The 18710-nt window shown below is 45.3% G+C and overlaps 1 protein-coding gene across 1 annotated transcript in view; it reads left to right on the top strand.

The window, feature by feature from the left end:
• KYNU (kynureninase) overlaps positions 1-18710 on the top strand; it is a 161279-nt gene that overhangs the window by 111189 nt on the left and 31380 nt on the right. Inside the window, exon 9 of the mRNA XM_040358039.1 lies at positions 17892-17990. Coding sequence (XP_040213973.1) covers positions 17892-17990 — 99 coding nt within the window. The remainder of the gene's footprint in view (positions 1-17891; positions 17991-18710) is intronic.

Raw genomic sequence — 18710 nt, 5'->3', positions numbered from 1 at the left:
TAGACGTGGTGGCTGCATTCATTTTATTTTTATTTTTCCTTTTTTGCCTCTTTTTTCACTTGGTGTTTGCAGCCTAGTGCATTAGAGCAAGGGGTCTCAAACTGGTGACCCTCCAGCTGTTGCAAAACTACAAGTCCCACCATGCCTCTGCCTGTGGGAGTCATGCTTGTAACTGTCATCCTTGCAAAGTCTCATAGGACTTGTAGTTTTGCAACAGCTGGAGGGCCACCAGTTTGAGACCCCTGCATTAGGGTGTGCACCCCAAAGCTCAAACACGTATTTGTGTGTGTGTGTGTATATGTATGACACACATGCTCTTGTAAAAAATAAAATAGAAAAATGTATTAAAACATGGATGGAGTCAGTAAAGCAGTTGACGGTGTCTACTTAGAAAATTACATTATCTACCCTATGTTGTCAAAAGTACACCTTTTGCTCCACGCTTGTCCCCGGACCAAGTCTGTCCCTGGTTTTGTCCCCAGATTGGATTTAATAGGGGGCAGGGGCAATTTCAAAGACAGTCAGTTCAGAATTAAAATAAAAAAAATTTAATTACACACCCCCGCTCCGCCGTGCCTACTAGCATAGGGGGTTGTATTTTTTCCATTATCTGCAGGGATGGACTGGCCATTGGGACTACAGGGAGTTTCCCGGTGGGCCGATGGCTCAGTGGGTCGGCTTCAGTGACAGCGGACCACCGCCCCCTCCGCTCCTCTGTCTCCCACTCCCCGCCGCCCTCACCTCCTCTCCCCGCAGCGTTCACCTCCTCTCCCTCCCCGCAGCATTCACCTCCTCTCCCTCCCCGCAGCGTTCACCTCCTCTCCCTCCCCGCAGCATTCACCTCCTCTCCCTCCCCACAGCGCTCGCCTCCTCTCCCTCCCTGCAGCGTTCACCTCCTCTCCCTCCCCGCAGCGATCACCTCCTCTCCCTCCCCGCAGCTCTCGCCTCCTCTCCCTCCCCGGAGCGCTCACCTCCTCTCCCTCCCCGCAGCGCTCACCTCCTCTCCCTCCCTGCAGCGCTCACCTCCTCTCCCTCCCTGCAGCGTTCACCTCCTCTCCCTCCCTGCAGCGTTCACCTCCTCTCCCTCCCCGCAGCATCATGTAATAAGGTAGAATGGCTAATGGCTAGTGAAGGGGAAGGGGGGCTTGGGTGGCCATCAGGGTTGGCCAACCAGGGGGGGCGGGTTTGTCTGGCCGCCCACATTAGAGAAACCTGTCAGTGGGCCGGACTGGATGAAGTCCAGGGCCAAATTTTTGTCCCAGTCCAGCCCTGATTATCTGTGCCACTTTTTGATGATCATGTGCTGGTCGGAGCGGAGGGAATATTTCTTCAGTTTTGGGCGCATGCCCATTCAGCTTTGCTCGCATGTTATTCTGCTTGGCTCAAATCTTGGCCAGCCACCTGCCTATCTCCTTGCCTTCCCTGGCGGAGTGATCTTCCTCCGCTCCCAATCCAGTAGTAGCCGGGGCCCGAAGAGTAAGACTTGAGAGGCTGTGAGGCGGGCGGCGACGGGCAGAGAGTCGCTGATTGTTGCCATTACTAGTAAAGAAAAAATATGTCCCCGGATTTCATTTTAAAAATCTGGTCACCTTATTCTAAGTTGACTATCAAACTAACCCCCGGGGGGGGGGGGGGTGGAGCTGGGATATCCAGAGCCAAACACATGACATTTTATAGTGAGAAGTAAGGCGAAATCAGGAATTATCATAAATGGCAGATATTCAAGTTGTTTGCCTTATTTTGCAAGTCCATATTTCATTTGGAAAAGAGATCTTGATGCTAATGTGGAAGAAAAATGCCCATTCCCTCTCGGCTTCGAACACTCCTGCCACAGACTAGAGAGGAAGATCTGGATAGAGGCCACATGGAGTTGGGTAAATGCTCCAGGGCTGAAAATACTTTTGTTTTCAGACATGTCCCAACAGGATAATAGGTCAGTGACATGGAGGTGAAGCCACCCTGTATAAATATATGTAGACAGGCAGGAATCCCAGCTAGTGCCTGGCAAGTTGTATAAAATGCTTGTCTCCTTATTATGATACTAGAGACTTCCTTACTGCTGTCTGTGAGCTATGGGGAGCCTCTACAATACAACACATGCTGCATTATACACCCTCATAAACATTATTCAAAGGTCTGTCTTTCTTTATTCTTCTCTCCCTTCCTTCTTCCCTCCCTGCATTCCTCCCCCTCCTTTATTGCTTCCTTCATCTCTTCCTCCCACCCTTCCTTCATCTCTTCCTCCCACCCTTCCTTCATTGCTCCCTTTCTTCCTCCCTCCTATCTATCCTTCCTTACTATATTCCCGCCTTTCTATCCTTCTTATTTTTCCTTTCCTTTCTTTTTTTATTAATTTCTTTCTTTTTTCCCTTTCTTTCCTTCCTTTTTCTTCTTTATTTTCTTTATTTCTTTCCTCTCTCTCTCTCTCTTTCTCTCTCTCTCTCTCTCTCTCTCTCTCTCTCTCTCTTTCTTTCTTTCTGTCTTTCTTTCTTTACACTCTTTCTTTCTTCTTTCCTTCCCTCCCTATCTTTCTTTCCTCCTACCCTACCTTCCTCTTATCCATCAATCCTTCCTCTCCTCCCTACCCAACTTCCTCTCTTCCCTCCCTATCTCCCTTCCTTCCTATCTTACCTACCTTCCTCTCCTCCTTTCTTTCTTCTTTACCTTTCTCCCTCTTTTTTCCCCCTCTCATTCACACCTTACCTTGCCTTTCTCTTTTTCCTTTGTTCCTCTTTTTTGCTCCCATTCTCCCTTCTTTCCTTCCTCCCTTCCTTCCTTTCTTCTTCTCTCCCTCCCTTCCATTCATCCAATGATCCATCCATCCATTTATCCATCCTTCCTTTCTCCCTCCCTTTCATCCTTCCTCCATTTCTTACATCTCCTCCTCCCTTTTCCTTGTTTCCTTCCTTCCTCCCTTTCTTTGTTCTTGTCTGTCTTCTTCCCTTCCCTCCACTTGCCTCACCTTCACTTTGCTTTCCTCTGTTCCTTCTTTTTTGTTTTTGTTCTTTTCTTCCTCAATGTTTCTCAATTAAATATTAAGAAGGGCTCTAGCCAAAAATAACAAGATGGACATGAATAGTCTATTTAAAAAAACAAAACCAGCGATGTTCGACTTCCTCCGTTCCTTACATCTTCACCTTTCCTTTTTCCTTCCTTTCTCCTGTAGCGCCTATGTACTTTATAGTACTGGTGCTAGTCAAATTTAAGTATAGATCAGAGTATAGTTAGACTCTGATCCTGATTGTTAGGTGTGAGAATAGGGCCTCTGTCTCAGCTTGGCTGTGCTGTGGGTCATTCTGCTGTGTTGGGGTGTTCTTCCAGCCCCGGTACTGCAGGTGGCAGCAGTGTAGTCGAGGTTTGGGTGCTCTTCCCAGCAGCCAATCACGAGGGTTTGTCCTCGCTGTGCATGCTGGGGAGGGGTATTTATGGGACATACGTCTTTGGATCTGGGTTCTTCTCTGTCGAGTGTGGCACCCACCTTTAGGGTGGCCACATCACGGCGCCCCCCGGCGCTATTGCCTACCTGCCCGGGGCATGCGTGCCACATGGTGTTCCTGGTTCTGGGACCATGTTGGCCTGGAACATCTGAACCAGCGATGGGGATCCAGTGAGCGACTGGATTCCCTCTTTTGAAGATCCCAAGCTAGGTGCTGTTCGGTGGGGAGTCGGTCTGAGGAGCGCAATTAAGAGGCTGGCGGTCCAATAGGGCTTGTACGAAACCACTGGGGATCACAGGTAGCTGGACACTGCGGGACTGATCACCTGTCGGTCGGTACCTGGGCGGCAAGTTAAAGGAGATCCAGACGTAACTCAACCAAGGAGGCATATCTCCAAGAATTCTACCCAGAGGGGACCTGTGGCAGAGGTATCTTCTGAGGCTCTTTGAGAGGGGTCTGTGGCAAAGACTTTCTCCCAAGTTCAAGTTCACCAAGGAGGGTCTGTGGCAGAGACTTATTCCTATAATTGTCCGAGTGATACTCCGGCTGCCAGGTCAGTGAGAGAGGCCTGTCTGGGTACACTAAACCCACTCCGGCAGGAGTGGCACAGAGAAGTGTTACGTTTGGGAGCAGGACTGTTTCCTATCATTACGCCTGAATCCTCTATTCCTGCTCCTTTCAACTTTACTTTCCTCACCACAAGTTTTATTGTTTTTACCCGGCTGGGTAATAAAGAGCACAGCAAAGAGCACCTGTCATGGACATTCCTTTACTTTCTGTTTGCTTTCTTTTTGTGCTCCTTTCGCTTTCCTTTTACTTTCTTTTCCCTTTCCATTTGCTTTCTTTTTCCTTTCCTTTCCCTTTCCTTTCATTTTTCCTTTCCCTTTGCTTTCCTTTGCTTCTTCTTTTTTGCTTTCATTTTTTTCTTCCTCAGTGTATCTCAATAAAATATTAATCAGAACTATAGCCAAAAATAACAAGTTGGGCATGAATAGTCTATTTAAAATAACAAAAACAAAACCAGCAATATTTGGCTTTACTGATTTTTTTATTTTTCCCCAAAGATTTCCCCTGCAGTAATGTTTTCTACTTCTACAATGTCCTCAGTCTGATGGTCAGGATCTTTCAGCCTATTCCTCTGAGCCCATCCTCTGAAGACTGATGTGGAACTTCACTCTCCCAATCAATATTGACTATTTGCAATCCTCATGTTGCTAGCATTAGTAAATAGATAGGAAAGTATATTATATTTACTTGTTTTTTTTACCATTTCTTCAGTTACCTTATCTGTGCAAATTATGTCATTTATCCCAGGAGTCTTCAGGAGGGGAGGAGAGGTTTTCTCAGCTAAGCATACTCTCCTGTCTTAATTCCTGAGCTAAGGACAGATGGATTCCAGAAAGTAAATGCTATGTAGCGCTCACCCCCGAAGGAGCCGCTGGTTAGATTTGGGATCGGCGTATTTAAGTTACCTCCGTGATATGTCTAGGGGTGATGATAGTGACGAGAGCAGTAACGGAATGTCCAGACTGTTGGTTGACGTTTTCAATGCTTTATTTCTGGCCCAACACGACCAACAGTCAACTTGAGGTAGATAGGACAGATTGGTGAAAGAAAGAATAAACCTTGCAGATACAGACAATGCATGAACAGAAGCAGTCCTGCCTCTTGTAGTAACTCTATCCTCATCGCCACTTCAGCAGAAGTGGGTAAAGTGCCCCTGGACAGGTCCCTCTCACAGACCTGACAGCCAGAGTGTCACTTAGCTCTCCTGGGAAGGAACAAGTCTCTGCCACAGACTTGGCTCTAATGGAATTTGGATCTTAGGATGAGACCTCTGCCACAGGCCTAGTGCTTCGAAAGTTGAATAGTAGAGCGAATCCTTCCAGTGTGTAATTTGGGGTCACCGACTGACAGTTTGCCGCATACAACCTGTCAGTGTCTGGTGCCCAGATCCCCGATGGTTCGTTCAAGCCCTATTGGATCAGCACAACTCGCTTGGGATCTTCTCAATAGAGATGGGGGACCCAGTAAGTCACTGGGGCCCCTTTGCAGCATCAGGTGCTCCGGTCCATGAGGGCCCAGAGTCAGGAACTCTGCGTAGCACGTGCGCCCCGGCCTGGTAGGCCATATCGCCGGGGCCTGTGATGTGCGCACACCCTAAAGGTGGGTGCCGCACCTGGAAACAGGAGCCCGCGAAGAACCCCGGAAAATGGCGTCTGCCACAGAAATACCCCTCCCCAGCATGCTCCGTGAGGGAAAACTCCTCTAATTGGCTGCTGGGGAGAAGCGGCTCCGCCTGGACCCCTCTGGCGCCACCTGCCACCCAGAGATGAAACTGCATCTCTGAAACACAGAATGACCCACAGGACAGTTCAGGGCTGGCGACAGACAAAATTAAATGAATCAACATGGATGAGAGCAAATAAGTCTCTCATCCCACTAAGGCTGCATTCACACCTGAGCGTCGGTCGTTCAGTCGTTTTTTTTGGGCATTTTTTTCCGGCGTTTTGTCGCGCGTATTCATGCTTATTTGCACGTTTGCATACAGCGTTGTCCGACGTTTTTTACTTCGACGTTTTTTATTTTAGCCAATAGGAAAAATTATCATCTTTTCATCACTTGTTGCTATGTTGGTAGATTTTTTTAATCTTCTGCATGGGCGACAAGTTCTATTGATTAAAGCGACGAAACGCCCGTAGCAAACGCCCGTTGTCGCGCAAGTCGATTGAATCGAGCGTTTCCATTACTTTCTATGGGAAATGGAAACGCTCAAATACGCCCAAACCGCCCGATACGCGCGACAAAAAAGGGTCCGGGACTTGTTTGAGCTTCAGGCGATCGTCGTTTCAGCGTTCGGCGTTGAGATGTGAACAGTCTCCATAGAGACTAATGTAATTTCGACCCTCCGGCGTATTGTAGCGTCGCGCTTCAGGCCTTAAAACACCTAGGTGTGAATGGAGCCTAAATTTAACGATAGCACCTGTACTGAAAAGTACACAGGCGCTACAGCTATATGAATCATCTGTCCTTGCTCAAGATGGCTACACATTCTAGGGGGGGGGGGGGGTTCAAAGTGGTTTCTCAGCAAAATAAAGCATGGAGATATGGATTGATGGGTTTGTGCTGAATATTAAAGATGAATAAATTGCGTTTTTGGTTTGGGGTGCTCAGATGCAATGTAGTTCTGCTCTAAGTATTGGGTTGACAGTACTGAAGGTTGTTGTGCATGGGATTACAGAGAGCTAATATAACGGCAGATTCATATATTTATACTAGCAGTTGTTTATTTGTCTGGAGTTTGGCTTTAAATAACCACTTTTTACAAACATATTGTATCCATAGAACTATATGGGGTTAATGTATGTGAAGCAGATGTTATACGTGTAAAGTACCCATTGAATAATATTTTACCGGCTATACATACACTTTAAGCAAAATGCAAAGATTTTAGCACCTCTCTGTAATAGCAGGGCATTATAATCTACCAGAATCTGCTGCTAAAGAAAAACAGCATAATATCGTCATTAGAGGTGTGCGGCATTAAATCAGCCCTTAAACGCAATACGAATCAATAAATTATTATTTCCCAGGTATCCGAATGCCAGTATCTATAAATGATGATATTATGTGTGAGATATTAATTTGTCAGTATATAAAATGTCTCAGAAAAGAACAGAATGTTTGGCCCTTAAGATATGAGTCATTATATTGCATTTAAACCCCCTTTAAATGTGCGTCTTTATCGCTACCTATGCATTAGGTTAAAGAATACTGCCATCTAGTGGTCAATGTGGTCATCTTCATTTTAAAGCCTGCTGCGTTTTCTTGCTTCTCGAAAATCAAATGTGTTTATAAAAAGGAATAAGATAATTCATCTTGCAGTCACTGCATGATCATACAAAGATAAATAATTGTAGTAAACCCGTCAATTTTCTAGTTTGACAGTTTGTGGCAATGCAGCTGGTTTTCTTTAGTGCCCGTATCCTACAGCTAACACATAGGGACATAGTTATAATGGCTTCTTTCACATGGGTGTTGGACTTTACTGACCTTCTAAAAAACTGATACTCTGTGAATCACTTTTCAGAGCAAGCTCAGTGGTGCTTTGCTCATTTGGCGATACTGCTGCCTCCTGAATGTTTTTTTTTTTGTATGTTCCCAATGGGGATTTTACATTGAAATACCATGCCACAACCCTGTGCCCAGGGCCGGCCTTTGGGGTGTTCGAGCTCTACGGCCGCACAGGGCGCCATGGGCAACAGGGGCGCAGTGTGGCCATCACAGCTCGCAGAATGTAAGTCGCAGTCAGTTGCTCACATGATCACATGGGACCGATAGTACCAATGTACCAGGCGGCACTTTCAGGGGGGCGGCAAATTGCACAATGTCTTGGGGGTGAGGGGTGAAGATGGGGGGGGGGGCGCCACAGGATTAGCTCGCACAGGGCGCCTGAACACCTAAGGCCGGCCCTGCCTGTGCCAAGCATTCAATGGGCACACTGAAGTGGAATACCTGCTAAACGCAACATATCAAAGTAAAACTGCCACACCAGAAAACAGGGTGCCGTATCCGCTTGTAGGTAGGTAGTTGAGGGGTTACAAAAGAGGACCAACCACTTATTTTCATATGACTTTATCCAAGCATTCACTGGTGGTGAATCAATAACTGTTATCCAATTATCTGCACCTAGAAGATTCATATTCACTACTAATCTATATTACTATTGTAGCGCCTGGCTACTTTCATAGCAGGTGCTGCTGTAAATTTAGAGGGGATCAGAGAGTTAGTTGCCTCTGATAATGTTTATTTGGCTAAATTCAGGGCCTCTGCTTCAGCTCTGGCTGTACTGTGTGCCCATGCTTGTTGCCTGGGGAACCCTATTCCAACGGGTGGCAGCAGTGAGGTCAGGGTCGTGTGGATGCTTCTCCTCGGCAGCCAATCAGGAGGGTTGATCACCTCGCTGTGCATGCTGGATAGAGGTATTAGGGGGGCAGACGCAGGCCCGTTGGAACCCGACAGGCAAAGCAAGCATTTGCCTGGGGCCCCGAGCTGGCCAGGGGCCCTAGCAGGGAGGGCCCTTGCCGCACCGCTGCATCCTCCTGCAGTCCGGTCGGCTGTGTACCATAACCGACCGGACTGCAGGAGGACGCAGCGATGCGGCAAGGGCGTGTGAGGCGGAGGATAGAGGTAAGCCGCCAACCCCCCTAGGTGTTCTAAGCCATGTTAAGTATGGCCGTCGTTCCCACGTCGAAATTTAAAAAATCACGTCGTTTGCGTAAGTCGTCCGTGAATGGCGCTGGACGCCATTTACATTAACGTCTAAACAAATGACATCCGTGCAATGTCATTTAGCGCAATGCACGTCGGGTAATTTACCCGACGGAGCATGTGCAGTATGCTCGGCGCGGGAACGCGCCTAATTTAAATGGTGCCCGCCATTTACGTTACACTGCCGCAAGTTTACAGGTAAGAGCTTTTAAATCAGGCACTTACGCTCTAAACCTGCGGCGGTGTAACGTAAATGGGATATGTCACTCCGCCGCGTGAATCTGACCCATTGTTTCTGAGAGGCTGAATGATGGTCGCCTATCAGTCCCGAAATCACTAAAGCTGCTTGAAGGAGATCCGGGTGCTAAATCCAGTTTGAGAAGGCTTTCGGACCGAGAATATCTCCACTCTTTGGGAAGGTCCGTGGCAGGGACTTTGCTAAATCTCAGAGTGACACTCTGGCTGCCAGGCTGGTGAGAGAGGCCTATCCAGGTGCACTATACCCACTCTGGCTAGAGTGGCAAAGAAGTTATCGTTGGAAGCAGGACTGTTTCCAGAAATCAGTTATCCCTGAATCCGCCATTTTCCATTTCTTCTATCCTTTCACCTATTACTACTTTTACCATTTTACCCCGTTGTGTAATAAAGCACAGAAAAGACATCGACAGTGTGGCCATTGACTTTATTACAGCTCTCATCCAGTACCCTAGACAGCGGAAAGGCCTGGATCCTGATCATGTGACCACAGTGGCAGCCAATCACAATGGCTATGGGATCAGGCAGTCTGTTTCGCCTCCCTGGGCATAAAGTTAAACTGAACTTAACAATAAAAAAAACTGCAGCTCTTTATTGCCATAGAGATATACTATGGGGTTGACTTACTTATGGCAAATAAGCTTTGCACTTTGGAAGTGCAGTTGTACTTGGCAAGAGCAGTTGTGCCAGAGCTTAGTAAATGAGACTTCCATCATCCAGTCATGTGTAAAATATTTTTGTTGATGTTTTTTTTTTGTTTTCCTTGCATGTGGTTGGCTATTTTTTGCAAAGTGAAGCTTTGCCTCATTTACTAAGCTCTGAAGCAACTGCATCTTTAGAGTGCATCTGCACTTGCAAAGTGTAGAGTCTATTTGCCTTTGCTAAACCAATTTTTCAACAAATAAAGTAAATGTCTCTTCTGCAATAACAAACACTTCCCTGCCTGCTTACAGTCTTTTATTGAATCTACAACTCTCAGCTGCCCATGGTTGAGCCAGAATAATGGCCTGGCACAGGATGACATTATTCCCCACCCCACCAATCAAGAGGCCAAAACTCAGACACCTGAAGGAAAAGATACCAGAAAGGGATTTACCTGCCGCATTGCTGGAATGAGGAGATGAGTATTTCTTGAAGTTCTGTTCTGCTTTAAAGGGATGCCAGGGCTGGGCACAAAGGGGTTAAAGAGGAACTTTATTCTTTCCTGCCTTTTCTCCCCCACCGCTTCCATAGAGTCCTGTGCCTGGCGCCCAAACACAGTGCACTTAAAGGAACTTTTTTTATTTTATTTATGTATTTAATTTAATTTATTTATTTTTGTTACTGACTTTGGGGGACGGAACCCATGCGCCCCCTATGGACTGGCGACCACTGCCTATACACCTTACCCGTGACCCCGGACTCTCATCAGAATGCATACTCTCCTGCCCAGCGGATTCAGAGTTATTCACTAATCAGGTTCAACCACCTGGCTCCAACACTGCTATCTTGATGCACTCAATCATCGTGAGCCCAGCTGCTTCTTTTGGACTTAGGCAGCAAGGTCCCCCTAATGATACGCCTTTCAATACTAGCCAAACCGTGACTGCTGGCCCTCTTTGCCAATACCTTCACTGGATTCCACCCACCCAACGTATAAAATGCAAAACACTAACCACAACATGCAATGCTATCCACAACACTGCCCCCGGCTACATTACTAACCTCATCTCGAGGGATCGACCAAATTATCCCCTCCCAACACATCTTGCTCTCTAGCTCCCTTGTCACAACCTCCTACGCTCACCTCCAGGACTCCCTACCCCAGTATTTTTGGTGAGCTCCTACCCTGTTTATCTTTAGGAGATCATTGAAAACTCATTTATTTAGCAAAGCCTACCCCAACTCCTCCTAATAACTGTACTTGGGTCATCTCCATCAGATCATCCCCCGCAGCTATCACCTTTTGTACTACCTCCCCCTCCCTTTAGAGCAGTGGTTCTCAACCTGGGAGTCGGGACCCTCTCGGGGTGGAATGACGGTTTGCCAGGGGTCACCGAATCCTGGGCTGTTCCTGAAGCCTTTTTGCGGCCTCCCAGCAGGGCTGTCCTGGAGCCTGTTGCCGCCCAGTTGGGCTGTTCCTGGAGTCAGCGGTCGCCCACTCAGCCTCTTCGCAGCCATGGCTAGGGGACAGAGACTAGAGGTCAGCTGACTGTTGAGGAATGTAACGTGGGAGGGGCTGGAGGAGACCCTTTCTCCTGATTTTGGCATAGGTGTCACTGCTACGAGACACCACAAAGTTGGAGACACAGTTGCCATTATAAGTCCCCACTACAGTTCTCAGATCAGCAGATGACCTTGATCAAGAGCACCTAAGTTGGCTGATCAAAACTCTCCCCAGCATTGCCACTCATCCCAACTCCCCGACAGCACTGCCACTGATCCCACCCCCACCAGCACTGCCACTCATCCCATTCCACCCACCCCCCCAAGAAGGAATACAAATAGAGAATACATGGAAGGGAGAGGAAAAGAGAGGGGAGGAACAAAGAAAAAGGAAGAGAAAGAATAAGTGAAAGAACAAGAAAGACGGCTAGAGAGAATATGCTACGAAAATAATTTTACTGTTAGGGGTCCCCGCAACTTTCAAAAATGTTATTAAGGAGTCACGGCACTAGACAGGTTGAAAACCACTGCTTTAGAGTGTAAGCTCCATGAGCAGGGCCCTCAATTTCCTTCTGTATTGAAATGTATTGTAATTGTACTGTCACTGCTTATTTTTTCAAGTGAGTGCTGCCCAAACTGTTATAAGAGTCCCGTATAATAATATTAAATGAATAATAATAATAATAATAATAATAATAATAATAATACACACCAGCCCCCCCTGCTCTGTGAATGGGCTCTTGCAGCCTCCTGACGTATGGGAAGAGGATATCCTTATATACTTTTTTATCACTTGTTTTTATTGTTATTATTTGTAGCTTGTCGCTTACTTTTTTTATTTTTTGTATAATTTTCTAATTATTTTCCTTATAATTTTTCTTATTTTTTACTTTTTTATTTTATTAATTTAATTATTATTTAATTATTATTTCTTATTATTTATTTATTTTTTATCAATTTTGTTCACTTAACTTAAACAATTCCCTGTGTGATAGCAATTGGAGGTGACATGTTCTCTTTATTGACCCTGTCACCTCCAAAACAGGAGTCCTAGCACTGTGCTAGAACTCCTGTCACAGCTGAGATGAGAAAAGCACAGCTCTCCCCTCTCACTGTGTACATCGGCAGCAGGGACAGGAGAGGGCGGAGTTCTGAAGACAGAGCCAGCAAAGAGAGGTATGTGGGGTGAGAGGGGAGGACGGACGGGAGCACACATTTTACAAGTGATTTCGGCGACATCGCCGAAATCAGTTAACGAGCGAGCGGATTCCCCCACAACTTACCTCCCTTAACTGTATGTTCCGGGCGTCGGGGAAATCCATGTCACTGCCGCCCCTTGGCGCCCTGCCGCCCCAAGGCCTGGCCTCAGTGGCCTTGTGGGAAATCCAGGCCTGGGCGACTTACGCTGGTCGTATCTTAGCAAAATTCTGGCGTATCTGATTCTTTGAATCAGGTGCCAAGATACAACGCCACAGACTCAGAGATACGACGGCGTATCTGGAGATACGCCGTCGTATCTCCTACGTGAATCTGGCCCATAGTCTCTTTCCAAGTTGAAGATTCATTTGTTAGGAACCTCTGTATTTTCAGGCACGCGAGTAGAATCTGTGACTTCTGATCATCATTCCTTATTCTTAAAAAAAAGAAAAAAGGATCATTGGAAGGGAGAATCCCCATATGCACTTACATGGGTACTAAAAGGAAATGGGTATATAAATACAGTATCCATCGTTTTGATTTAATCCCAAATTCCATCCTTAATTTCATATAATTATCCTTCATTTTCATGAAAGTGTTTTGCAGACATATTCTACTGAGTACCATAGTCATTTTCCTTCAAAACAAATATAAAATGTAATAAGGATCCAACACAAACACAAGGCATCCTCCGAGAGCCCACTATCACAGCAGCATCAAAACATATGGTGCAAAATTGCATCGTCATAAAATGTGAAAAAAAAAGAATATAGAAAATAAATCCCATGATCTCACCACGACATCTCCATATGTTTAACTTAAAATGTAACTACAGTCAACAACACAATCCTTGCGAAAGTTTTACTGATTAAACACAAAACACTGGATTGTATTAGAAAAGTGAACATTTTGACAATAAAATAGAAACTGTAATGGCTCCTAAGTGCTTATTTAGTGTTTAGAATTTAACATTGATTTCATATTATTTTTGACAAGGTTTTCATAGTTTTCTTTGATTATTCAATCTATATTTTTTTATACAATTTTTTTTTTTTTTATGTATCTTGCACTCTCCATGATAGGAAGCAATGTTGGTTTATATGTATGTCAATGCTGCCCTCTTGTGTCAATTTATCTAACTGCATGCACTTAATATAACAGTCAGGACTATTTACAAATTTGGACTTAAAAATTCTGTTCATTTTTTATGTTGATGAATTACTTTTTATTTATTTTTTGTATGCAAATGCACATTCTTAATGCATCTTAATATGTGCTTTAAAATTGCTGTCTGGAGCTTTTGTTCTGCATTTTTTATTACTTAAAAAAAAACACATAACTTTGACATTTCCATGGAATGGCCACCTTTAACCACTTGACCTCCAGAAAGGTTTGCCCCCCCCCTTCATGACCTGGCCATTTTTTGCGATACAGCACTATGCTACTTTAACTGACAATTGTGCGGTCCTGTGATGTTGTACCCAAAGTACCCAAATAAAATTGATGTCTTTTTTTACCCACAAATAGAACTTTCTTTTGGTGGTATTTGATCACCTCTGTGTTCTTTCTTTTTTGCGCTATAAACAATAAAAACCGACAATTTAAAAAAAATATATATATATATATATATATATATATATATATATATATATATATATATATATATATATATATATATATATATATATATATATATATATATATATATATATATTTTACTTTCTGCTATAAAACATATCAAATAAAAAATGTAAAAAAATCTAATTTCTTCATCAGTTTAGGCCAATTTGTATTCTGCTTCATAGTTTTGGTATAAAAAAAAAAAAATCTCAATAAGCGTATATTGATTGGTTTGCCCAAAAATGTCTTCAAACTATGGGATAGATTTATGGAATTTTTATTTATTTATTTTTTACTAGTAATGGCGACGATCAGTGGCGGCTTATAGTGGGATTGTGATATTGTGGCGGACAAATCAGACACCTTAGACAGTAAGGCCGCGATTCAGATACATTGTCTTATCTTTGAGCGGGCGTAGCGCATCTTATATGCGCTACACCAACGTAACATTGAGAGGCAAGTACTGTATTCAGAAAGCACTTGCTCCCAAAGTTACGTCAGCGTAGCGTAATTCAAATAAGCAAGGCAGTGGGCGTGTAGTATTATAATGAAGCGTGACCCCATGTAAATTAAGCGCCGAACGAACGGCGCATGCGCGCGCATGCTCAGAATCAAGTCGCAAATACTCCCTAAGATACGTCGGCTCCCTACGTGAACGTAACTTACGCCCAGCCCCTTTCACGTACGACTTACGCAAACAACGTAAAATACGACGCTGTTCCAACGTTTCCGACGTCCATACCTTAACATGACTTACCCCTGCTTTATGAGGGGTAAACTTACGCCGGACGTACGCCTTACGTAAACGACGTAGCTAAATCCGACGGGCGCAAGTACGTTCGCGAATCGGCGTATCTAGGTCATTTGCATATTCGACGCGTAAATCTACGGAAAAGCGCCCCTTTTGGACTTACGACGGCATCTGGAAATACACCGTCGTAAGCCCTTTCTGAATCCCGGCCTATACAACTGTTGACACTTTTTTGGGGACCATTGAAGGGAAGCAATGTTGGTTTATATGTATGTCAATGCTGCCCTCTTGTGTCAATTTATCTAACTGCATGCACCTAATATAAGAGTAGGGGACTATTCACAAATTTGGACTTAAAAATTCTGGGCCATATTCTTAAACAAGTTACGCCGGTGTATCTACTGATACACCGGCGTAATTCGTAATTCCCGCCGGCGTATCATTGTTTTGTATTCACAAAACAATATACGCCGGATTTAGGCTAGGATCCGATTAGTGTAAGACACTTACACTGTCGGATCCTAAATGTAATTACTCCGCCGGCCGCTAGGTGGCGTTTACGTTCAGGTCTCATTTGTTTATGCAAATGAGCCTGATACGCCGATTCACGTACGAAATCGCGTCGCGTAACCGTCGCTAACGTCGTTTGCGTAGGCGTAAGGTTACCCCTGCTATATGAGGGGTAACCTTACGCCAGTCCCACGTAGGCCATGTTAAGTTTGGGGTCGGGTCCGCTTCGTGTTTTCCCATCAGGTACGTCGTTTTACTAAGTCGTCCGCGAATACGACTTTACGTCAATGACGCACACGTCGGCGTCATTGACGTTTTACACCGAGAACTGGAGCATGCGCACTGGGCTATTTTAAGCCCGGCGCATGCGCAGTTCGTTAGAATCGGGGGCGCGCTTAATTTAAATACAAGCCGCCCCCTTGGATTTACGCTGCCATACGCCGGGCCATTTACACCACGCCGCCCCAAACTACGGAGCAAGTGTTTGGGGAATACAGCACTTGCTCCTGTAGGTTGGGGCGGCGGAGTGTAAATGGCTTACGCGACGCCCGCCCAAAAACTACGGGAATATGGCCCTCTGTGACATGCACAGGACCTATGGACCTCAAGTTTTATCAAAGTTGCAGAGACTACTTTTGAAGTCGCTGCGACTTGAAGTTAGACAGATATGAACGGTACTCATTGGAAATAATGGGGAACCAGTTTGCAATTTCAAGTCGCGGAACGAGTCGCACAAGTGTGAAAGGGGCCTTAAAGTGGACCTTCAGTCGTTTTTTTTTTTTTCAAATTTCCATCTAGTAAATCTTATGCTCTTGTTGTTTTAACTTTGTATCAAAAAAAAAAATCTGCCAGTAAATACCTTATACAGTCCACTGTTTCTTGTATGGTAAAAAGCCTAGGCTTATGACATCATGTACAGCTCTTGACAGGAAGGGAGGGGGGATGAGTCATAAGAGGGCCAATGAGAGCAGCTGGGCTGCTGAGCCGGAGGTGTGCCTCTGTGTAAATCCAGGAAGTGAACAGGTAGCAGCTTCAGTTGCCCACAGTTAAAATGATTGCAGCCAGACTCAGTGGAGGGAGATTTCTGCAGAATTCCAAAAATCTATCCCATAGTTTGTAGACATTATGGAGGTTATTTACAAAAGGCAAATCCACTTTGCACTACAAGTGCAAACTACAAGTGCAAAGTGCACTTGAAATTGCACTGAAAGAGCACTTGCAAGTGCAGTCGCTGTAAATCTGAGGGATAGATCTGAAATGAGGGGAAGCTCTGCTGATTTTATCATCCAATCATGTGCAAGCTAAAATGCTGTTTTTTATTTTCCTTGCATGTCCCCCTCAGAGCTACAGCAACTGCACTTCTAATTGCACTTTCAGCGCAATTTCAAGTGCACTCTGCAGTAGTGCAAAGTGGATTTGCCTTTCGTAAATAATCCCCAATAACTTTTGCGCAAACCAATCAATATACGCTTATTGGGATTTGTTTTACCAATAATATGCAGCAGAATACATATTGGCCTAAATTGATGAAGAAATCAGATTTTGTTTATTGGATGTGTTTTAGAGCAGAAAACAAATGTATTTTATTTATTTTTTTAATTGACAGTGGCCCAGATTCAAAGAGCAATTGCGCCTGCGTAACCATAGTTACGCAGCGCAATTGCTTACTTGCCCCGGCGTAACGAGTTCTCCTGATTCAGAGAGCTCGTTACGCCGACTACAGCCTAAGATATGCGTGGCATAAGGCTCTTATGCCCGCATATCTTAGGCTGCATTCTTGCGCTGCCCGCTAGGTGGCGTTCCCGTTGTGGTCAGCGTATAGTATGCAAATTGCATACTCACGCCGATTCACAACGTTACGCGAGCCCTGCGTACGCAGTTTGCGTACGGCGGTTTTCGCGTAAGGCTGCCCCTGCTATTAGCAGGGGCAGCCAATGTTACGTATACCCGTCGTTCCCGCGTCGCGAAATTTGAACTTTACGTAGTTTGCGTAAGTGATTCGTGAATGGCGCTGGACGCCATTCACGTTCACTTTGAAGCAAATGACGTCCTTGCGACGTCATTTGCCGCAATGCACGTCGGGAAAGTTTCCCGACGGAGCATGCGCTCTACGATCGCCACGGGAACGCGCCTAATTTAAATGATTCCCGCCCCCTACGGGATAATTTAAATTGCGCGCGCTTACGCCGGGCATTTTGCCGGAGCGCACATGCAATTTACGGAGCTGAATCGCGGGTAGCGCAGAAAATTTGCGTGGGCGCAGGGTATAAACGGTGCCCTGTGCCTACGGAAAAAAAGCGCAGATGTTACTGAATCTACCCCAGTATTTTTTGTTTATAACGCAAAAAAATAAAAACCATAGAGATGATTAAATACCACCAAAAGTAAGCTCTCTTTGTGATAAAAAAGGACATCAATTTTGTTTGGGTGCAACATGGCGCGACCGCGCACTTGTCATTTAAAGTGCTGTAACCAGAAGACTAAACAGAACCTAGCAGTGCCGAGGTGCTGAGGGGAATCCCGGACTCTAACCTCTCCTTCAGCCACACATCCAGTCATTGTCCATCCCTTGCTACCTTCACCGTGCTAATTTATAACATTTACAAAGTTTGGCCTTTCTTAACAAATGAAACCACCAAACTCCTGATTCCCTTGTTATCGCTATTGTTTATTTCTAATGATAACAAATGATGTGCTTTCTTCAGGGATGTTATGTCGGCTTTGATTTGGCCCATGCCGTTGGCAACGTTGAGCTGCACTTACATGACTGGGATGTGGACTTTGCCTGCTGGTGTTCCTATAAGGTATTTCAGTCATTCATTTATTCATTGTTATTTTTATCATCGTTTAGCCTTCCCATAAACAAGTAGCCAGACACGTTTTACATTTGGCATCCTTCCTAAAATGGACCTAGAAATCTTTGCCTATTTCATGCAACTTCTGTTGGGCTTCTTCCTACTGAATTCCAGGTACATACAGAGTCAGTGGCGGCTGGTGCTCAATTTTTTTTTTTTTTTGGGGGGGGGGCGCAAACAAAAAAAAAAAAAAACATCAAACACAGCTACTGTGCCCATCAAACACAGCTACTGTGCCCATCAATTGCCGCTACTGTGCCCATCAAATGCAGCCACTGTGCCCATCAAATGCAGCCACTGTGCCCATCAAACGCAGCCACTGTGCCCATCAATTGTCTCAACTGTGCCATAAAACGCAGCCACCGTGCCTATCAATTGTCGCCACTGTGCCCATCAATTGTCACCACTGTGCCATGCCATCAAACGCAGCCACTGTGCCATGCCATCAAGCGCAGCCACTGCGCCATCAATTGTTGCCACTGTGCCATCAATTGTCGCCACTGTACCCATCAATTGCCACCAGTTTGCCCCCTCAAAAAATGCCAGTTTGCCACGTAAAATTCCGCCAGATTGCCCCCTCAAATACCACTAGATTACCCCCCCCCCTCCGCCCGGCACTTACCTTTCTCGGGTCAGCCATCCTCCCTCCACGCTCTCTCAATGTCTTCT

This window comes from Rana temporaria, chromosome 6, assembly GCF_905171775.1.
Source record: "Rana temporaria chromosome 6, aRanTem1.1, whole genome shotgun sequence".
NCBI lineage: Eukaryota > Metazoa > Chordata > Amphibia > Anura > Ranidae > Rana > Rana temporaria.
Note: the sequence above shows the minus strand (reverse complement) of the source record. Positions and strands in the feature narration are given on the sequence as shown.